At 51.2% G+C, this 22,401-nt stretch overlaps 1 protein-coding gene across 2 annotated transcripts in view; it reads left to right on the top strand.

Annotated features, from left to right (window-relative positions):
- The window catches only part of LAMA5 (laminin subunit alpha 5), an 85,477-nt gene that overhangs the window by 36,163 nt on the left and 26,913 nt on the right, over nt 1–22,401 (top strand). For both annotated transcript variants that reach the window (XM_088174763.1, XM_014873820.2), the window contains exons 3-23: nt 551–668; nt 4,044–4,162; nt 4,521–4,691; nt 5,124–5,221; nt 10,024–10,139; nt 10,979–11,097; nt 11,859–11,949; nt 12,087–12,221; nt 12,648–12,710; nt 13,836–13,976; nt 14,345–14,482; nt 14,719–14,853; nt 15,301–15,435; nt 16,839–16,976; nt 17,123–17,175; nt 17,345–17,444; nt 17,945–17,997; nt 18,395–18,500; nt 19,251–19,350; nt 19,506–19,662; nt 21,282–21,420. In XM_088174763.1, coding sequence (XP_088030889.1) covers nt 551–668; nt 4,044–4,162; nt 4,521–4,691; nt 5,124–5,221; nt 10,024–10,139; nt 10,979–11,097; nt 11,859–11,949; nt 12,087–12,221; nt 12,648–12,710; nt 13,836–13,976; nt 14,345–14,482; nt 14,719–14,853; nt 15,301–15,435; nt 16,839–16,976; nt 17,123–17,175; nt 17,345–17,444; nt 17,945–17,997; nt 18,395–18,500; nt 19,251–19,350; nt 19,506–19,662; nt 21,282–21,420 — 2,425 coding nt within the window. The remainder of the gene's footprint in view (nt 1–550; nt 669–4,043; nt 4,163–4,520; nt 4,692–5,123; nt 5,222–10,023; nt 10,140–10,978; nt 11,098–11,858; nt 11,950–12,086; nt 12,222–12,647; nt 12,711–13,835; nt 13,977–14,344; nt 14,483–14,718; nt 14,854–15,300; nt 15,436–16,838; nt 16,977–17,122; nt 17,176–17,344; nt 17,445–17,944; nt 17,998–18,394; nt 18,501–19,250; nt 19,351–19,505; nt 19,663–21,281; nt 21,421–22,401) is intronic.

Below are 22,401 nucleotides of genomic sequence, written 5' to 3'. Positions count from 1 at the left end.
TCTCCTGCTCTCCCCTCCCTGTGGCACCTGGGGAAGAGAAGCTGTGCTGGGGTTTTTCTGGAACAAGCTAAAAAACACAGGTTGTGTTGGTGGAGCAGGGCTGCTATGTGGAATGCCTTCAAAGAACAGAAGGATTTTGTGGTACTGTCTGCAAGGTGCAGTTGGATGTTCCCTGGTGGGCAGGCCAGTGTGTCACCTGTTAGCCTGAAAGCCAAGTCCCCAGGGCAGCACTGTGGCTGGTTTGTAATGCAGCCTGCTCAGGCTAAGCCTGAGGTGTCTGCCAGCACAACCTGAGTACAGGCTGTAGCCACAAAGTCTGAGCTGTGTTTGCATTCAGTGGGAGCTGAGCTCCCTAATCTGGCTCTCTGCAGCAGCCGTGTTGTATCACCATCCCTTTAGATACGGAGGATTTCACTCCACAGGCTGCTTGTGAGCAGCAGGAGCTGCTTAGTGCCAGCTCATTTATTCCACTTGGATCCCATGAAGTTCTCTCTGCTTTTCAGGATGCCTCAAGCAGCCAACTAACTAACTCTCTGTTCCTTTCTTTCAGCTCTTCCATGTAGCATATGTCCTGATCAAGTTTGCCAATTCCCCTCGTCCTGACCTCTGGGTGTTGGAGCGATCAACTGATTTTGGCCTCACCTACGAGCCCTGGCAGTATTTTGCCTGTGAGTATGACAGGGGGCTGCAGCTCAGTGCCAGCTAGTGAGGCTGTGGTGAAGATAACTCTGTGCAAATACAGGGTTGGGTTTGAAGCTGTTCCTGTGTCGTTGATGTGATGCAGCACATGTCTTCTGTTTCATCTGCCCAATAAGGCTGCAAGAGTTAAAGATTAAGTGCTTCTCAGGACAGGAGAACTATTTTGCTCTCTGGTACTAAAAGCGTTTTCTTAAACACTGTTGTGATGTGTATGGGGGTGCTGAAGTTGGCACCAGTGTCTGGAGTTGGGTGTTGTTGATCTACATCTGAAGGTGAGATTCCTTATCATCTCCTCCCTGCCCGCCTCCTTCTGTCTCTTCCCTGTACCATCCCAGACTGAATTTCAGCTCTTCCCGAAGCCAAGCAGCAGCTCATTTCCAAGTGGCTGCTATCACAGAAGAGTCTGGATGCAGAAAACATTCCCTTGTGCTTATCAGTACCGGAGATTGGATCCAGCCTGTGCAGGGCAGGAACCGCTGTCCTGCTGCTGTGCAAGGTGGGATCAGAGACAGCTGGCTGGAAAGGAGATCCAGTCTGTGCATTTGGCTTCCCAGTTCTCTGATTAAAACCTTAAGAAACAGCTGGTTCTACAAAACTCTTCTCCCAGAGGGTCTGTGGGGTAGCCGGATGCAGAGGAACTTGTTAACCACCAGCTCCTCCCAGAAGCAGCACAGTAATTGAGAAAAGATGTGAGTTAAGATCTACAGCCAGAGCTTAAAACCTGGCAAGAAAGGACTTGGGAGCACTCAGAGGCCTTGCCCTGGGCTGTCCCTAAAGGGTTGTATTTCTGGTTTACCTGTCAGGCTGTGCTTTGGATTTCTGGTCTCCTGTTGTGCTGCAAGAAAGAGCTGCAGACACATTACCACTGTGTTGCCTTAGCGTGGCAGCTCCTCTCTGGGCGGATGTTTTTCTCTCTGCTGTGTGCTAGTACGGAATTACTGCTGTCAAATTCCTGCTTTGCTTTTTTTCTATCTTCTCTGAGAATTTCTCTGCCAGCTTTGAAGCCTCTCTTGGGGCCCATTACAGTCATGTTCCTGCATGGTCTGGGGCTGCATAGGGAGCTCTTGCCCCACTAGCATGTTCCTGTGTGGAGTGGCACTGCTGCAACATCTGGAGTCCCCTTCCCTCACAAAACATCAGGCCTTGTTACCACTGCCTTGGAGAAGTGACGTGCAGTGACACAGCCCAATGGAAAATTCCCATGGAAATAAAGAGATGGCTGCTCCAAAACCTGCCAGCTTTGCAAGCACAAGAAGTCCTCTGCAGAGGTTTATTTTTATCGCAGGGAGTTCTGTAGGTGGTCTAATAAAAACACTCTCAGGTCAGTACCAGGGTTAAAAGCAGCTGGCAGAAATGCAGGGTTTCTTCAGAGCAGCCAGTGAGCCTTGCCAGGGGTGACTCTGTGGCACTGTCCACCCTGGCTCAGTGCTGTCCCTCCCTGCTCATCACAGGAGGTGCCAAGGTGATTTTGGGCTTAGCTCTACGAGAGGAGGGAGAAGTGACTGCTGGGTGAGCCTCTGTCCTTGTGTGTTTCCTTAAAGCACTGCTGTAGTTTAAGGCCAATGGGTTACTCTGTTTTAGCTCAGAATGCCCAGCTTCTGGCTCACGTGGTTATGCAGATTTTGCAATAACTGGAGGAGTTTTTTGGTTTTTCTGAGTAGCTCCTTGGGCTGAGCATCGTGTCTCCATGCAGCCGTGGCAGTGCTCTGGAAATCAATTATCTTGAGCCAGTGGTGACAGGTTCCTTGCCTGGGGCTTTTAAAATAAATTGCCTTTAAAAAAAGCACCTGGTGAAGCAAACCTTGTCGACCAGAGACCTGATGTTAAATATTTCCACATCTTCCTGTGGATGCAACTGAGCTCTTGCTGTTGCCAAAACAGTGCTTCCTGCAGCAAGGCCACATTCTGGAGACAAGGTATGGATGGCTGCAAGCCAGAGGAGAAGACAGGGAGGCAGAAATTCGCTGTTCCCCCTTTGCTCTTCCTTCTGCCTGGCTCAGCCTACCCATGCAGCACATGGAGTGGGGGACCTGCCTTCTACAGGCACATTGAGACAGATTTTGGAGGATTATTCCCATGAATTGGGTTAACATTTCCCCTTCAGTTTCGTGTGTGATCTGAGCAGCACTTGCAGGAACAGGAGATTGTGTTGTCTGCCTTTTCTTCCTTTTTCTCCCCGTGAAAACACCCTCAGGAGCACTGCAGTGACATTCACATCAGCGTGCTCTGCTGAGAGCTCCTGGCACAGGTGAAAAGGGAGTGGGAAGGAGCAGCAGCCTTTGTCCAGGCTCTTGCTGAGGGAACAGTCCCTGAGAGTGGCACTGTACAGGTTTTTGCATGGCTAGATGTAGGTACTCATCACCCTGCACGATCCAGCCCTGAGCTGCCCCAGCAGTGGTTTGGTTGGCTCTGCCAGCACAGGGATGTCACACATCCTGGGGACAAGGGTGCTGGACTTGCAGGAGCAGTCATACTGGGAAGCCAGGCCATTCCTGTAGCTGCATTGTCTTGGCCTTCAGTGTCCCCAAAGCAGGTCACCAAGCCAGCAGAGTGGCTGCCTGCTGATGCCTCTTCCCTGCCTTTATCCAGCCTTGCATTGCCACTTAGTTGCAGGAGCCCTCGTTTGCTGTCCCCAAGGAGTGGTTCTTGGTGGCTTTGGCATTTCTGGTTTGTGGCATTGGTTTAAGAGCAGAGTTCAGAGTAAGGTGTGAGGAGGGGACCTGCAGTATTTATTTGGGAGAGGCAGAGCAGGGGCTTGCAGGATGTCCACTTGTCCCCCCTGCCTGGTGGAAGATGTCCCAGCAGTGACTGTGGCTTGTGGCTGCTCCTGTTGTGGGTTCTGTGCTGGCTTTGGGACTGACCCAGGAAGTTTAGGAGCCACATGAAAGGATGGTGCAGCTCCTGCATCAAGAGCAGAGCCCTGGCAGCAAAGAGCTCTTTTGCAGTTTGGTGGAAGCAGTGTAGCAAATCCCCAGTCAGCAAGGCAACAGGTTGAGAGCAGAGGTAGATCTCAGGCTGGTTAAACTGTGAGTTTAATGCCAAAATTGTGGGGTGGGTTTCTCTGCAGGTGGTGGCAGCAGGTACAGTGGCTATTCTGACCTTCCTCATTTGTTACAGGGAGGTGATCTAGGGGTTTTCTGTTTATTAGTGTTAGAGTGACACCTCTCTCAGTGGAGGACATGTATTTAGCCATGACAGAGTTAATGGCACAAAGCAATCTCTGTGTGGCAAATGCTTAACAAAGACTGTACACCCATCTCTCCTGTGGTCAGCGTGGGAAAATCCATAGAGGGCTGGGAATTGTTCCTTTTCTCTCACTGCTCTCATCTCTGGTTGATGAACAGCTTCCAAGAGGGACTGCATTGAGAAGTTTGGCCAGCACACCGTGGACCGAATCACCAGGGATGACCATGCCATCTGCACCACTGAATACTCCCGGATCGTGCCCTTGGAGAATGGGGAGGTGAGCAACTGCCTGTTTTCAAAAACCCGTTTGGAGTTTGCAGGGTTCCTCAGTGGCTGTTGGTACTCCTGTTAATTGGCTCCCTCTCGATTTTCAGATACCACTAAAAGCATTCAGTTAAACCAAATGAGATTGACAGAGAGCTGATCCAGTCATCTGGAAGACTGGGTTCAGCTGAGGGAGAGATTCATTTCCTCCCACCCCACAGGATTGCACAGATTTGTTCTCACAGATTCACAGAGTGGTTTGGGTTGGAACCACCCGGTTCCAGCTCTCTGCCATGAGCACATAGACCTTCCACTAGCCCAGGTTGCTCAATGCCCAGTCCAACCTGCCTTTTCCCTCCTCCCATTCACAGATTGTTGTCTCTCTGGTAAATGGGCGCCCCGGAGCCATGAACTTCTCCTACTCTCCTCTCCTGCGGAATTTCACCAAAGCCACCAACATCCGACTGCGCTTCCTGCAGACCAACACTCTGCTGGGACACCTGATGGGCAAAGCTCTGAGGGACCCCACGGTCACACGGAGGGTAAGGCAGGCCTTGGTACCTCCTGCTGCTGAGGTGGAACTGTTGGAGGGCTGTGCAAGCCACCTCTGGGGAGAGGACAGCCTGTGGGGATTTTCTCTCTGTCTAGCACTCCCTAAAGCTGAAGGCATCTGCAGCAGATGCTGCTGTGGCTGGAGCTGGAGGCTGCTTGGGAAGACACCACCAGTGTGAAAGTGGGAAACACCTCTTGGTGTCACATGTGGCTTTTCTGGCTGTGCTGGGAGCCCCCCACTTACATCTAATGGCTCTGTTAGAGGTGGTGGATCTTGCAGATACTGCAGCCTATAATGTTGCTGTAAGGGAAATATCCCAGCACATCGTTTTACTGGATAAAGTCCTGCTGAATCTTGAATAGAATGGTTATGAATCTGACTTGTGAAAGTAGTAATGGCCAACTTTCCCTGTGCTCTCCAGTATTACTACAGCATCAAGGATATCAGCATTGGAGGGCGCTGTGTCTGCCACGGCCATGCAGATGTCTGTGATGCCAAAGACCCCAACGACCCTTACAGGTACCTTTTACAAAATCCCCGTGTGAAAGCAGTTGAATTACTGTTCTAGGAATGAAAGATGACACCAGTGTTAGTTGTGTCCTGTCCTGAGCTTGCAATGGTGCCATCAGTGCCGTTCGTGTCTCTGCCTTGAGAAAGAAGCAGAAGCTGCTCCAGACAAAGTGGCAAAAATCACATGTTTTGTCAGACTGTTTTTCAGCCAGATCAGCTCCCTGGTCAAGTTTCCCTGTCCACAACTTTGCCATCCCACTGGGGCAGAGTGTGAGAATGAGGAGGGATACTGATGTAGAACAGGGAGGTTTCCCATCAAAGTCCTGGGATCATTTCTGAATTTGTGTACAGAAGTCTCTTGTTTCCCATGTGGCTTCTTAAGCATTGGGACAATGCATAAATAGGTGATCTTCCATGAAACCAGAGACTGCTTCCCATTTCTCCTCTTAAGAGCCATAAATTGGTTATGTACATATCTGAGCAACTCTTTGCAAAAGAACAGCAGCGTGTAAAGAAGTTACATTTTGGCTAATGGAACTTCCCATCTGCCTTGGCAACTTGGAATGCCAAAGAGCTGCTTCAGACCATGGAAGTGTTGCATTTAGCCATCTGTTTGCAGCTTGAATTTTGCCTTTATGAAAGGGATGGGTAGATTCAGCTGGACGAGGGGAGCTTGTATTTCTTTCTCATCAGGATCATGTAGAACTTTTGGATAATCTAAAATAAAATTCCAGGGAGTCCCAGCCAAGGTTAAAGCTGTTAAGTATTAAAACAAAGATGTATTGGTAAGCAAGCCTGCCTGAGTGTGCCAAACTCTCTGACAAAAGGAAGTTCATAAATACTTGAATATACAGTTCCTTGGTTTTTAGATATTGGTGTTTCTGGATGCAAAGCGCACCTGTGTGCTGGGGCAAAAGTGAGAATGTGATTCTCTAACATGGAAATTCCAGGACCCTTCTTGGGTGTATCAGTGGCTTGGGGCTCTCCAAGAAGGGAGGGAAAGGTGAGCAAGGAGAGGTGTGTTGGATATCCTTGTTCAATGCCACTTCTGTTTGCAACCATCTCTGTCTCTTGAAATTCCTCTCCTCCACTCTCATTTGGATGCATTTGGCATGTTCTCTCTTGGCCCAGCCTGTTCTCTGATGTTGCAGCACATGTTGGTAAGCAGCTGTTGCATTTCACCCAGAGCAGATCACGCTGGCCTGAGGGAGAAAACATTTCCTACTTGTGTACTTTGTACAGTCAGAACATAACAGCTGTAAGTCCTTTGGGATGCAGCAGGAAAAGGTACTGGATAAATAGATCTTCTCATGGCATTGCTGTACCCTTTAGCAAGCCCAGGAGCACAGGCAAGTCAGCAGAAATCTGATCCTTTCCTTGGAGAAAATGAGTAATTGATGAAATGCTGCCTTTTTCCAGGCTCTGGGAGCAGCTGTGTCCAGCCTTCCCATTGAAGTGGGCGCTGCTGGGCAGGATCCCAGCCCTCCTGCCCTGACACAGCACAGAGCCAGCTTGGGGATATCTGTAATGCCACATCAGCTGGGGCTCAGACACACTGTCCCCTTGAGACACAGCCCCAGCTACCAGAAACTTGCCATGTCTTCAGCAATCTGTGCCCTCTGCACATGTCCTGCCTCTTCAGAATCTGGTGTGTGACAGCAACTGGGCAAGGAAATGCAAATAAAGGGATGTGGATTGTCCTGGCCCTGTTTAAAATCCCAGCCTCAGCCTGTTGAGAGGGTCTCTGCTGTTCATGTTAACTTCTCTCTTCTGCACATCCCCATGTTTCTTGTGCCTGTTCCTCAAAAAGGCAGGATGAGCACTCTGATAGAGGTGAGGTGAGCTAGAAATCTTAGCAGAGACTTCAGGGCATGATGAAGCATGTCCATGAGCTGACTTCCTGGCCATAAATGATAATATTCGTGCAGCTTTGGAAAGTTTGAAGTGCCAAGCTACAGAGGCTGCACATCCAGCTGTGTTGAGCTGGCAGCACATCTGGGCAGCCTGTGAGAGTGTTTGCAGGGACCTGTGGGCAGGTACAGCCTCCTCAAGGCTCCCTGCACTTCTCACAGCTTTCTCTCTTGGCCCTAAGTTGGAATGAGCTGAATGAAGCAGAGAGAAGGAATGTTCTCCTGGTTAAAGGTGAATACCAGCAGGATGAGGCACAGCCCTTTCTCCTGGCAAACTCTTGGAGCAGTGAGATAAGAATCATCAGGAACCTGGCTTGGAGAGCCCAGACAGGAGTTGTGTGTCGAGAGGAGAATCCTGCAAGGGTTCTGCATCTGTCTGATAAAGGCAGCTCTTGCTGTGGCTTCTCTGCCCTGTCACAGATACCACAAGCAAGAGGGGAGACAACCAGAAAGTCCAGCTGTTTCTTCTGTGCCTGATGCTGAAGATAACCACCAAGACAGCAGCCTGGCTGGTCAGAAGCACATCCACAGATGAAAGATGCTTTCCCACTGCTGGATCCTGAGCTCCAGCTTCCCCTTTCCCATTTGGAAGGGAAAGCACCATGTGTGCCAGTAGATTTGTGCCATCTGTCAGTCTCTTTTTGCAGGTGTTTTTTTCTCCATACAGTCAGAAACAGAGGAAGGGGCTTTTTTTTTTTTTTTTTTTTTCCTTGATTGTGCTCCTCAGATGTCCCAGCCAAATCCAGTTGCTGTAGTGTTTGTGTGCTGCTCTCAGTCCTGCCACAGCTGCTCACTGGAAACTGTTTAGTCTCTGCTATTGAGCATCAATTCCAGCGGGAAGACTGTGGTTTTATTTCTTACAGCAGGATGACCAGGAACTATGTGCTATGTGAACACAGCCGCTCCCTCTTCTTCCTTGTGTATACTCAATCAATGAAACATGTAAATATTGTGGTTTATGCACATTTGTCTGTAATTCATTAGCAGCACAGACTCAGCACAAGGTGCAGTAAAGCTGTGATAGATGAGCTCTCTGAGAGGTCATTGCTAACTCTCAACAGCAGAGACTAAATAAATACCTCCTTCTCCATCTGAAATGAGCATCTCTACTCATGCAGTGCCATCTTCTTGCATTCTGGGAACTGAACCAGTACTTTTCAAACCTCTTGAGCGTTAAGGAGCCTGGGATGTGTGGCTGGAGCCACGTCCTCCATTCAGGGAGACTAACACAGCTCAGCAGGTTTATAAGTTCCCTGAGTCAGTGACCATCTTTCTCCACGCGTATTTATATGGATCTTAATCTTGATCTCCAGCTGCTGCCGTGGAAAGAAACGATAAAATTTTTTTTCCTCTCAAGTGCTGAGTGGTAGCAGCCAGGTGAGAGATCGGTGGGGGGTTGCATTCCAGAGACACAGCCAAGGTTTGCCTCTCACTGAGACTCCCCCTTGGGTCTACAAAACGCTTGAAGAACAAAGTTCCTAGTGAGTATTTCAGGGCTGTTTTCTGCCACTTAAGCTCCAGCCAGGGCTTCAGTTTCATGCCTGGACTCTGCCAGCTACAGCCCAGCCTGTGAATGTGGGCAGGGATGGGGCATGAGGAGTGCTGAGAGAACTGACTGCAGCCAAGTGTCCCGTGGCCTCTGCTAAGGGAAGGGCTGGGAGCAGCACTGGGACCTTCTGCCTCTCAACCCCTCTGCCTGAAGCAAACATGCTGAGTGTGGATCTTGCTTGCACTCCCCCAATCTTTCAGGTTATTCCATATTTCATTAAAATGAGGTCACTTGTCCAGTGCTGCTGCCTCTGTCTGGCAATTCACTATACATAGACTTGCAGGTCCCACATCTTAAAATTACATGTAGGTGGAAACTGTGGCACTCAGCTCACTGCAGAGTGTCTGCACTCCTACACTTCACCCTGAATGACTGCTCCTTTTGTTTCTAACGTTTTTAAAAAAATACATTTATTTTTAAACACACTGCTTTTGAATGGAAAAGCATTGGAGGAGGGAGAGATGGGAGTGGCAGACTGGCCCTGAGGGGAAATGAGTAATTGCACAGATAAAAGCTGGAACATGCTGTATTATCCATAAGTCTAATACAACAGAAAGCGTTTGTGTTGGATGGGAATTGCCTTGTGCTAAGTGGAGGCTTTGGGGCTGATGTCACTGACGTTAATGAATCACCCTTGTGGTCGGGCAGGGACGAGATGCACCGGGTGCCTGTCGAGATTCCTCACCCGGCGCCTCCGGAGCCGCCTGTTTACCCAGCACAGCCCTGCCTGGAGAGCAGGAGCTGCAGTGCACAGGGAGCCTGGCGCCAGCGTCCGCTGAAACTCTTAATTCAGTCTTCATGCCCTCGTCCCTGCAGCACAGGTGTACCTGGAGGAACACATAGCACCTGTGTGGCCCCATCCCTCTCCAGCTCTGGGCTATCATTTTTTCCTCTCATGCTGCTCCTGTGCAGTGGTGGGGACATCTTTGTGTCCCTGCACCACGCTACACTCTCTCAAATAATCAGCTTCAGCTTGATTTCTACCACTGCCACCTCCAACCACTTCATATTTTATTCTCTGCAGAGCTGGCTAGGCAGTGGCACACTGATTTTTCTCTTGTTCTTGTCTCCCTATGAAGAAAAAAAGGAATGACGTTGGAGGAGAAGAAAGAGAGAAAATGCAGCTGAAATAGCAAAGTTTGGTGTTTAGCTCAGAAAAAATTAAATCAAAAAGTTGAGAAAAAGAAAGCATTAGAAGCCTCTTTTCCAGAATATTTGGATTTGCAAATACCACTCATTTCACGTACCACATCAGCAACAGTGATGCACAGCAGGGTCACACAGCAGCCCCCCATCCCACACATCCCTGTCATCAGCCCTTCCTTGTCAGTGTCCTGTTGCTGTCCCTGCAGGCTGCAGTGTGACTGCCAGCACAACACCTGTGGTGGCTCCTGCGATCGCTGCTGCCCTGGCTACAACCAGTTTCCCTGGAAGCCTGCCACCGCCGACAGCGCCAACGAGTGCCAGCGTAAGTGGGAGCTGGGCTTGCCTTCCTTGCCGGCACAGATCGGTGCCCTGGTGCACAGGAGCTGCTCACTGGGCTCCTGGGGCTGGGTGAGCTGGGGGGCAGTGACACGGCACAGAGGGCTCTGCCCTGCACGTGTGTGTGGATGCTCAGGTGAGGCTCGCACAGGGAGGGCTGCAAGGTGCGTGCGGGACTTTGGCTGTGCTTGCATTCCAGCTCCTCCTGGGTGTCCAAGGGTTCGTGCTGGCGAGTCTCGTTGCTCAGTTCTGTCTGCAAGATGAATTAGGTTTGGACGTGTTTACATACAGGACATCTTTATTTGTCTGGAGAAACCTTTGGTCAGTGCCGACAGTGGAATTTCTGCTGTGCTGGGAGTGCGGAGCACAGAGCTGCACCACACGGTGTCTTAGAAACACAGGGTGGCAAAGGATCTTAAATCCTGGGAGTTTCTAAAGCCCCCTCACCTGGATTTTACAGCTCACCTCTATCCAGGGTGGGATAAAAGAGGCAAGAATGTTGCTCTCTAAACCAAACTACTCGAGGCCCCACAGTGTGGTAATTTTTCTTTCTCGTCCATACACGCCTGCTCATATTTTATTCGTGATTTTGTGCCCACTGTGCTCTCCTGGTTGCAGACCAGACTTTGTGAAGGAGTTTCTGCTTCTGTGCTTTTGAACTGAAAGACTTTAGAGAGCTTGGGAGATCATGTAATCCCCCAGATCTTTCCTCCTGGAAAAGCAGCCCATCAAACCCAGGAGGGAGAGTTGACATGTTGAGATTCAGCTGCTGACTGAAGGACCTCTGAGGACGGGTGGTTTAGTTCCCCTCTCTTTGTATTCCAGCCTGCAATTGCAATGGCCATGCCTATGACTGCTACTATGACCCGGAGGTGGATCGACACAAAGCCAGCAGGAGTCGTGAGGACAAGTTTGAAGGGGGAGGTGTTTGTATTGACTGCCAGGTAGGCCTGAAGAACTTCTCTGGAAGAGGCTCTTGCAAATGTTTGTGTTTGTTTCTGCTGTCAGTCTGGAGTTCAGCCTCCTGGGACCTCCACCAAGCCCCTCTGTTATCTAAATTAGGTCTCTCTCTGGAAATTTAGTCTCTTTGCTGTGGATTAAAGGAGTGTGCACCAGTAATGAGAACAGCACTTGGGTTTCTAGCTGTTCCCTGGTATTACCACTACCTCCTAAAGCTTTAGTTTGCTGAGATACCAGAATTGGGAGGGACAGGTTGCTGCCCAGCACATTGTGTAATCCCTACCTAGTTCACAGTGCTCTGGCATCTCCCTGGATGTCTCTCTGCTCACCAAAATTCCATTCTTCAGTATCTGTGAAAGTAGGGAAGTAGCTGATGGTGACTGACCTGGTTAATTCATGCACTGCCATGAAATGTCTGGCTGTGCTTGCTTGCTGGGAGGAAACAGGTTGCTCCCATTCTCCAGGCACAAAGTAGTCAGGACGTTTTACTATCTGAAGGAAGTAAAATGGGCTCAAGGTCAGATATGAACCTGAAACTCACACTGTGTTTATGGGAGGTTACAGTTGGCAGGAAATGCTTTGTTCCAGGTTGGCATATGTGGAATTTTGAGCAGATTCAGGTCTTCAGTGTGCTGACGCTCCTGAACTGCTTCCTCTGTAACCTGGAGCTGTTAGTAAATCTGGCAGATGAATGTGAATCCTGCAGGCAGAGGATCTGATGCCTCTCTAACCCCCTGTTTTTCAGCATCACACCACTGGCATTAATTGTGAGAGGTGCATCCCTGGGTACTATCGATCCCCTGACCACCCCATCGACTCTCCATACATTTGCTACCGTGAGTGTGAACTCCTCTGCACTGACATCCTGCTGGCCTTGGTGGCACTGGGCAGGGTTGGGCTGAGAGATTTTCCTGCTGCAGGGAGTCTGAGGCCTCAGCCAGTGACCCTGCTGCTGGCTTGTCCCTCTCTGCAGGCTGTAACTGTGAGTCTGACTTCACTGATGGCACCTGCGAGGACCTCACCGGGCGCTGCTACTGCAAACCCAACTACACTGGGGAGCACTGTGACACCTGTGCCGAGGGCTACCTCAACTTCCCCCACTGCTACCGTAAGTGGGGTTCACTCCTGGGAGCCCAGCAGCTGTGGGAAGGGTCAGCAGCTCCAGTTGTGGCACTTGGGATGTCCTTTCCCCATGCCACCTGGCACTTCTGTCCCAGGAGTTCTTTCAGGTGGGCAGAAGCCCACATTTGGCTTGGGTGGAAACTGCACCAGAGCTGAGCTGCTCTGAACAGAGAGTCAACAGGAGCTTCCAGGAGCTTCCCATTTGACTGGATTTTCATCTCTCACTTTCTTATGAAAGACAGGCTAAAAAAGGGCTGTAATTGATTGTTGTGTAGTGGGACATCTGTGCTTTGTTCCATGTTCCACATTCTTATTCAGCCTCTTCAGCTTTGGGACTGTCAAGTCCCTGATATTCCATCAGGATTTCTCTAGTGTGTGTGATGACCTGTGCAATGTGTCTTTCTCTGCACAGCCATTCCAGCTTTCTCTCACAACGATACTGGAGAACAAGTGCTTCCTGCAGGACAGATAATAAGTAAGCAGTGCAATTTTCCTTGATGTTTTGGCAATGCTGTCCTTTCTGTTACACCTCCCATCCAATGCAAGAGCAGGTCTTCAGCTTACTGAGCATGTATGTTGTATGAGGCAGCCCTGAGTTGTTTTAAGAGTGTACAACCAGCAGCTGAGTAGGGGGAAAGGAAGTTTTATGATCCCCTTTTTATAAAAGTGGAAACTAGCCTAAAGTGACAGTGTGATTTTTTTTCTGGGGTCCCTGTGGGGATGTCCCTTTTGCCCTCCCTGTGAGGAGTCTCCCCCAGAGGCCATGGAGGGGCTGTGGCTGAGCTGGGATCTCTGCTGTGGGTGCCTCTGAAGGGTCATGCACAGGCAGCCACTCTCTCTGTGTCGCTTCCTCTGTTGTTTAGAAAGCTCATCCTTGCTCTCATCTCTGCTCCCCTCCACCTCCCTCCTCTCTCATGCTCACTCCTCAGTTCATCTACTCCCTTGTGCTTTATTCTCTTTTCCCACCGAATTTTCCCCTGTCTCATGCTCCCCAGGACACTCCAGATAACCTTTTCCTTCCTTCTGATATTTTGAAACCTGTATCGTCCAGGCAGGTTTTTTCTTTCCTGAGCTGGAATTTCTCACTTCCCTTCTCATTTCCCCACCTCCCCCTCCCTCTAGTTTTTGGATGATGTTTGTCCTTCCCTCTCCCAGTCCAGCACCCCACACTGCTGTTGGTGACAGCAGGGCTGGCTCAGAGGCTCAGCACTGCCTGCCTGGAAGTGGGGAGGTCTGGGGTGCAGCTGAGCATGGAGTGACCAGAGAGAAAGCCCAAAGTTCACCCTGGTTAGCCAAAGGCTGTGATTATTCCCACACTACACTGAATCAGCAGTGCCTGGACTTGTGGAAGCAGCATTTGCCTGCCCTGTGCCCTTGTGCCTTGCCCTGCTGCCCACCCTGCACCTTCACACCAGCTGAGACCTCCCAGCCACCCCCCGAGCCAGGCATGGCTTGGTTAAAACATTTTCATCTGATAGAATGGAAGGTTATGGAAGCAAATGCTTGAGTATTTGAGTTGCCTCATGGCAGCTCCTGGCCTTGTGGGACGTCAGAGCTGGACTGACAGCCGTGTTTGGTGTCACCTGTTGTGTGTCCCCAGACTGTGATTGCTACGCGGGTGGGACAGAAGGCAACGCCTGTCGGAAGGACCCTCGGGTGGGGATGTGTGTGTGCAAACCCAACTTCCAGGGTACACACTGTGACCAGTGTGCCCCAGGCCACTACGGACCCAGCTGCCAGCGTGAGTACCCGGCGGGCAGCGTGCCCAGGCTCGTCCTGCTGCTCTTCTCCTTGCTCTCCACCCATGCTGGGGAGGAGGAATTCCACAGCTCCGCTTCCAAGTGACAAATTCCCATGACTTTTGCACTTCTGCTGCTGTTTTCCACCCAGCCCTGACCCTCCAGCATCCTCCCAGGCTCTGGGGGGCCTCTTGAGGAATCCCCTATGGACATGAGCTATGGGCCAGGCATGCTTGCTGTCAGCTCTGTTCTCCGTGCTTTCTCCAGCAACTGCTCTTCTACCTCAGAGGAACACATGCTCTGGTTCCTTTCTTGGGAAGGGCTAAAGACAAAAACCTGTGTATTTACTAATGCCCTTGTTGCCTTGCAGCCTGCCAGTGCTCTGGCCCTGGTCAGTACGATGGCACCTGTGACAGTGAGACAGGGCAGTGTCTGTGCCGGACAGGATTTGAAGGGCACTCCTGTGACCAGTGTGCTCCAGGCTATTTCAACTACCCTCTGTGCCAGTGTGAGTATCTGTCCTTCACAGGGCGGGGACACGCAGACAGAGTCCTCTGGTAGGCGACTGAAAGGCTGGAAAGTGCTTTTGTTGGTGTTCTGGAGAATATGTGCCATACGCAGAGACTGATGCTTTGAAGGCTTAGAGCAGTGCCTGATGCCTATGTGGGCACCCTAGGAAAAGGCCATTTTGCCATGAGCTGTGCCCCGTGCTCCCAGCTCAGGGTGGGTGTTTGTGTGTTGCAGTGTGTGGCTGCAGTGCTGTCGGGACGCTGCCGGGTGGCTGCGACTCCGCCGGGAATTGTTTCTGCAGAGCCGAGTTTGCTGGGCCACGCTGTGAGCAGTGCAGCCCTGGGTACCACTCCTACCCCCACTGCTATGGTAAGCACCTCAACCTTCAGCTCCTGCTGCTCTAAAAAACTCACCTGTTCTTGCAAGACTCGGTGTTTCTCAATATCAAATCCATGTGCACTGTGAATTTGGCAGCCTTGCTTTGGAGGTTGTGGATCATAGCAAAGCCTGGAAGACAAGGCGGTTTTTATCAGTCACACTTTCTCATCACAGCCCTGCTGTGACCTGGTGTCTCAGTTTATGCCTTCTTTGTGTCATTTTAGTGCACTAACTTACTAAACTGCTGAGGGAACATTGAATGGGCTGTAAAGACCCCTCAGTGGCATTTCCCGAGTGTGGCTATGAAAGTACTGCATGATTTGCCAAGGGATTAAGAAATTAATTTTTTCTAATGGAAATGGCTAATTCCTGGGGGGACTGAATGATGGTTCAGACCAGCCACAGATCACAGGGATCATCAGAGTCCTGCTCTTACAGCTTGCTCCTGCGATTCCCGGGGTGCAGTGGACAACAACTGCAGCCCGGCGGGGCAGTGCCGATGCCACGGGAATTTTGCGGGACACACCTGCAACCAGTGTGCCCTGGGCTTCTATGGATACCCCAGCTGCACACGTGAGTAGCACCTTACTGCTCTCTACAGCCACCTGGGAGGAGGGCAGAGAGACCGAGGTCGGTCTCTTCTACCAAGTAACAAGACAAGAGGAGATGGCCCCTAGTTGCACCCTGGGAGGTTTAGGTTGGGTATTAAGAAAAATTTCTTCACCAAAACAGTTGCCAAGCATTGGCACAGGCTTCCCAGGGCAGTGGTGGAGTCACCGTCATTGGGAGGATTTAAAAACTCTGTAGATGTGGCACTTGAGGGCTTGGTTTAGTCGTGGGCTTGGACGTGCTGGGGAAACAGTTGGATGATGATCTTAGATCCTGTCCCTTTCCCTGGGCACTGCATCACTCCTGGATTATTGCTGCTGCTGCCAGGACTGAGCAATGCCTGTGGCAGGTGCCTGCAGCCCCAAATCCTCTGACCAGCCTTCCCCAGCTCTGGGCAGAGTGTCCTCATCTCCCTCCCTGTCAGCAGTCCCGACTGGAAGCCAGATGTACTCTCATGTCTCCCAGCAAGAATTTACTGCTCATTAAAAAGTAATCCGTGATACAATTTCCCTGAAGCAACAAAAGAGCATCATCACCCTCTTGCACAGTACTAAATGTGGACTCCTGAGCCATGCCAGCTGGCAGAACACTCCTCCCAAATGCTGATGTCGGCAATATGCCTTTGAAGAGGCTGGAGGCAGAGATGAAATGGTCTCACAGGAGTTTAGTAGTCACTTTTTTTTGTCTCATAAAGCCACAGCCACATTGCAGAGCTGTAGAAGACCCACAGCAAGGAAAGAAAAGAACCACCTGATTTTTATATTTTTTAGAAATCTCTTGTTTCCTGAGCAGTCTTTCGCTGTTAGCCAGTGTGGGGGTGTCAGCCTGGAATGTCTGCTTTGGCAGGGGTTTGAGGTGTGCTGGCTGGGCAGGGAAGGCACGGGCAGCTCCCTGGCAGCTTGCTGACCTTTCCTGTGATAGGGCACTGGGATCTCTGTGCACTCATGGGCAGCAGGTTGTGCAGAAGCTGTGGAATCATTGCCCTGCCCTCACCCTGCTGCCCACACCCACCGTCCACAGGGCAGACCCTGATGGCCAAATGCTGCTCTTGAGTGTTTGGGATTTTGTAGGGTAAGGTATGGCACTGGTGACTGACTTTTGGGGGATGAGATTACATCCCTTCTCCTCAACCAAAATTCTTCCCTGCCTCTGAAATACACATAAATGTATGTGAGTGGGTGTGATAAGCATTGAGACTTCTATTGTTTTTCTTAAAAGACAGGGTGGTTTTAACCAAAAGCAAAGAATGAGAATTTTATTTATAATCCACATGTCTGGCTGCTTTTGGCGAAGGTCAGGCAGACAAAAGAGGTTGTTGCTGGGAATTCCTGAATGCCACTGTAGCATTTCTCTCCCCTGTCTTGCAGCTTGCCAGTGCTCCCGGGAGGGGTCCCTGCATGGCAGCTGTGACCAGGACACGGGGCAGTGCAGCTGCCGGCCCAAGGTGACAGGACTGCGCTGTGACAGCTGCGTGCCTGGCGCCTACGGCTTCCCCCACTGCCAAGGTACCCCCTTTTCCCTGACCTCTTGGGACACTGCTGTCTCTTGGGTGCTGGTAAATGCATTTATCATCCCTCAAAAGCTTTGCTGAGGGAGAAATAGCCCCAGTTAGCTAGTGTTATAAATCCATTCTTTCACCCCTCTTTTCTAGCGGGCTCCTGTAACCCAGCAGGGTTGGAGACTGCAGATCCCTCATTGTCCTCGGTGAGTATCAAATAAACCTACCACAACTCCTGTAGGTCATTTTGTATGATCCACCTTATCTCTTCTTGGACCAAGTCCTTCCTTAAGCTCAGCCAGAGCAGCAGACCCCATGTTCAACCACTGTGCTGCAAATTCTCACCTGCTCCTTTCTCCCCCTGCCTTTCCCCAGGGCTCCTGTGCATGTCGGGCATATGTTGAAGGCCCAGCCTGTGACAGATGCAAGCCTGGATACTGGAACTTGACTCCAGAGAACCCCTATGGCTGCCTGAGTAAGGAAATGGCATTTTCACAGCCCACAAAAGTCCCCTCTGTGGTGCAAGAGCCAAACCCAAGCCAGTGAGCACCATCAATGGAGAGCTGGAAGTGATGACTTTCCTTCCATCTTCACCCAGAGTGATGTGTCAAAGCTGGAGTCCTCTGGGTGACCCTCACATGGAAAGGGGAAAGGCCAGACCGTGGAGCTTTTTGTTTGGGATGAAACATAGGCTTCATGCCATGAGTTATGCCATTCTCAGCCCACCCTGAAGACACTTAATCTTTTCATGGCCAAATATGTAGAAAAGGCAAATGTCTTTGGTAGCTGTGTCCTCAACAGTAGCTGTCCAAAATGAAATCTGAGCCCTTGTGCAGGGCTACCTTCTGCTTGACGAGCTCCTGGCTCCTCTTACCCCAGCCAGTGTCCTCTGGTGTGGTGGGTGCTGACTCCATCAGGCTTCTTCTCAGGGGCTGATTGACTTTCTGGCTTTCTTGTTCATCTCCCTCTCCTCAGGTTGCAAGTGTGACACCAGGGGCACCATCAGTGGAATCACGGAGTGCCAGCAGGTGGGTTTGTTCCTCTGCTTCCAGGCTCCTCTGAGTCTGTGCTGTGTTGGGAGTGTTCATCTCTGTCCTTCTCAGCAGCTGCTGGAGAGGCCCCAACACTGAGCTCTCACAATCTGGGCTTGCGTGAGAATGTGGGATTAAGACCTGTCATAAATTAGGCACCTAAATATTTCTGGGTCTGCCCCAGGATGCCTGGATTTTTGTTTGCCTGCATTGTTGGGTAATTTAAGTTATCTGGCCCTTATCTGGCCCACCCACGCTCAGGAAGCCGTGTGGAGCATGAATCTCAAACTGCTGCTTCTGCAGTGTCTCAGACCAGAACCCAAATAACTGAGGAACAGCTTAACCATGACAAGCAACAGGAGGGAATGAATTTCCATGCCTGCTTCTCTCCCAGGGCGATGGGCAGTGTTTCTGCAAAGCCAGTGTGTGTGGGAAGTTCTGCTCAGCCTGCAGGGACGGCTACTTCAACATGGAGAATGCAAATTACTTCGGCTGCCAAGGTGAGCCCCTTCTGTGATGTGTTTGGTGAGCGAGGGAGGACCACAAGAACTGACCCCACTGCACAGACCTTGGAGAAGAGGGGCAAGAGATGTCCCACCTTCTGTTTTGGGTCATTGTTTTTGGGTTGATTAAGTGCTTTAAGGGTTATGGTGGTAGTGTGGGGTTGCTGGTTGGAATTTGATGATCTTAGAACTCTCTTCCAACTTTAGTTCTATGATTCTATACCATGGGCTGGGAATTAGGTCATGCTTTTCCACTATTGGACACAGGTCAGTCAGGCTGGGGAGTGAACAGCCAGGTAAGGTACCCTAAGGTGTGTTTGACCCACTGGTCACATCCTTGCAGCAATTCCTCTTCCCTCTGCTGGGACAGGGTGGGCATGGGTACATGGGGTTGGCCACTCTCCACTGTGTCCTTGGGAAGAGGTAAAGGAGGAGACCCGGCTGCTCTGAGCCATCCCAGGCAGTGCTGGCATGGCTGGGAAGGGACAGCAGGCTGTGGCTGGTGGCAGGGCTGCAGTGCCTGGCCGTGAGGGTTCGCAGACCTTGCTCCATCAGCCGCCTGGAAATAGCTCGGCGCTGAGGTGGAAGAAGAGCCCATCCAAGTGGGGCCGGCGCCAAATATGAAAACGGATACAATGGAATAAAAATAGTGGCCGCAGGCTCCCTGCCCGCTGGGATGTGCCTTTGATTGGGGACCAGGAGCTCGTTAGCACGGCGGGAATGTAAACAGGCGCTTCCTGCCCGCAGGCTGCCGCTGCGATGTCGGCGGAGCGCTGGGACCGTCCTGCGAGGAGAGGAGCGGAGCCTGTCGCTGCCGGCAGAGCACTCGGGGTCCCACCTGCACACAGTAAGCTGCTCTGGCGTGCTCTGCCTCCCTCGGTGTCCTCTGCCACCCCGGGATGGGGACCTCCTCCTCCGGGCTGCTGTCACATCAGCCGTGTGCCTGGCGGAGGTGTTCCTGTGGGTAGCCCAGCAGGTGATGGTGCTCTCTCTTTTCCCCAGACCAGCACGGGACCATTATTTCCCTGATCTTCACCACTTGAAATTCGAGCTGGAGGAAGGCACCACGCCCGCCGGCCGGGCCGTGCGCTTTGGCTACAACCCCTTGGAGTTCGAGGGCTTCAGCTGGAGAGGATATGCACAGATGTCCTCCATCCAGGTATGCTGCTGGCTGCAGCCCAGCCCAGCTTCCCCTGGGGAGGATGTGGCCAATGGAGCACTGATGTGCTTTTGGCACACATCTTTCACCCCAAGTGTTCCTGAAACCCCCAAAGTCACAGGATGGCCAACATAAACAGCACAGTGTATATATAGCGTGTTTGTGCAGATATTTCCTGTAGTGATAGGGATGGCATAGACTGATGAGGGGAAAGATCCTAAACTGGGAATCCCATGACATCCTAATCCATTTAGACAAAGGTGGTAGCATGGTGATTACTTACAGGGATGTCTATAAACACTGTCTCTCAGCTTCCTTGTTCCTCTTTCAACTGACTCCGCTCTTTCCTATAACTGCATAACCTTTCCTCCCTTTTCCAAAAATAAGTATCTCCTTGTCAGCTGCCATGTTAAGCTTGGACCTCTTGTTACCCTTCAGCCTTTGCCCTTGCTGTTAGCTGGTTTGCTGTAACAGTGGTTTATGCTAACCTGGAGTTGTGTAAGTCCTAGAAGTGAAGCTGTTTCTTCTGTTGACTCTTTTTCTCTCCTTGGTGTTTTCTTCTGCATGGCCTCTGCAGAAGTGTGTGTGTGTTTGGGGATGGAGTACAGGGCAGAGATTCTCTGACAGTCTTGTCCCATGTAAGATGCTCCTTACCCTGGTGCATGTACTTTCAGTTTTCTTCAATTTTTGTGCTTAGGTGAAATAACAGAGGGGCTATTTTCCGCTGAGTTGTAGGTAGGAGCTAAGCAGTGAACTCCTGTGGGCTCCCTTGAGAAAAGCTTTAAGGATGGAGGTCATGCTTAAGCTCATAGCTCTAGTATTGCATACAGCACTGGTGTTTGGACTAGAAATAGACCTTGATAGGAGGGCTGACATGTGGCTTTCAGCTGGCAGGTCTTAACTGTAGTTCGTTATCATCAAAACCCTTCCAGTTTGCTCTCCAGCAGGAAGATGGTGTGTAACTGGGCCTGTGGACAGCATAGCCTTCATTAGAACACTCCATAGGCAGACCCCAGCTTTGTCTTGTAGGCAAGAGGTTATTTAAGCCTAGATCTCTTTGAAGATCATCTCCTTATCCAGAGTCTTGCCAAGCAGTGTCCAGGCAGGTGGAGGGCAAGTGTGCCATCAGTTGTATAGTCCATTAGTCCTGCTGGTCCTTAGCACTGCACATTCCTGAGGACAAGGCACCAGCTCAATTCCCAGCCTCTTTTGTAGGCAGTTGGGCAGAGCCCCATAAATGCAAGGGCAGGAGTTTGGTACCTGGTGGCTGGTTGTGGCACACTAAACCCCAAAATCAGCACACTGATAACAAAGACAACAACTTCCTATAACCTTTCCTGTGTAATGGACAGCTGAGCCACTCTGCTGTGCCACAGCATCTTCCAGATGTGATCACAGGCAGGTTGCTCTCTCAGTGGCTGGCCCCAGGTGTCCCCCCAAGGTGGGGGACAGTGTCACGAGGTGCCATGAGCAGTAGGGTCCGTGTGCTTGTCTCCTCCTCGCACTGTGGCATGTTGCTTTGGGAGCAGTGAGCCGAGCAGCTGCGCTTGGGCTGGCAGTGGGTGGTGGAGGTAACTGAAGGTGTGCTCTGCCTCTCTCCCCTTTCTCTCTCCCACCAGCCCAAGGTAGTGGTGACTCTCAATGTGACCTCCCCCGACCTCTTCCGCCTCGTCTTCCGCTACGTCAGCCGGGGGCCCGCCAGTGTGGAAGGGAGGGTCTCGGTCGTTGAGGAAGGAAAGTTTAATGTTTGTGGCAACTGTAAGTGCATTTTTCACTTCTAGACTAACTCAGAGCATCCACGCTGCGACACTGCTCCTCTGCCCCTTCTCCTGCCCCAAGGTGTGTCTGTCCCAGGTGTGCCCAGGTGTGTCAGGTGGCCGGCCAGAGCCGTGCGTGGGCTGGCGAGGGAGGGGGAAGAGAGGCAGGCAGGCAGGCAGGCAGGGCAGGCGGGTCAGGCCCTCCCCAGAGTGGGTGGGCACTCAGGAGCTGCCCCCACAGTGATGTGTGCCCCGTGTGCTCTTTTGCTTTTTGCAGAATAAAATCAGAGTCACTGTAGACGTGAAGGAGGCAGAGCTCTATCTGTTCCATGTCATCCTGAGGTATATTAATTCAGGAGGGGCCACTGTGTATGGCAAAATTACAGCTTATCAGCCACGAAGGAGAGGTAAGGATCCCAGACTGCTCTGCTTCCCTGTGCCATCGCCACCTCCTCCCCATCCCAGGCAACCTTCTGCATCATCCTTTCCAGAAGACGCTTCCATATGGCTTTACCCATTAGTCCTGCTCTCCCAGTTGAAAGGCTGATCTGAGTTTGCAGCCCCCTTTATTTACCAAAGCAGCAGCAAGGTGGGCCCAGCTCTGGGGCTGCACACTGAGGACTGATACCAGCCAGGCTGGTGGGAGATAAAACTCTTGTACAATTCCATACAACCTTGCCAGCACAGGACGAGATCACCCCAGTGCCCCAGGCAAAACTGAGCTGACTTTCCACAAAACCAGAATGGGGCCAGGAGCTGGGAAGTGGATCCAAACTTTGGCAGCTGGATGTGGTTTTATTTACCAGATGCCCTGACGTGGCAGTCCTGCCTTTCCCATGTGCTTCTCTCAAACCAGGCTGCTGGCTTCACACATGGTGTGGGGCTTTGAGGTGCTGTGGAATTACACATCTTACACAGGCATTGCACTGTGGTGCAGTGTCCTCTCATCACGCCACGAGCTGCTGGAGAAGAGCCACCAAAA

Source organism: Sturnus vulgaris, chromosome 17 (genome assembly GCF_052056855.1).
Source record: "Sturnus vulgaris isolate bStuVul1 chromosome 17, bStuVul1.hap1, whole genome shotgun sequence".
Taxonomy (NCBI): domain Eukaryota; kingdom Metazoa; phylum Chordata; class Aves; order Passeriformes; family Sturnidae; genus Sturnus; species Sturnus vulgaris.
The sequence above is the reverse complement of the archived record's forward strand: the minus strand, read 5'-3'. Positions and strand labels throughout refer to the sequence as shown.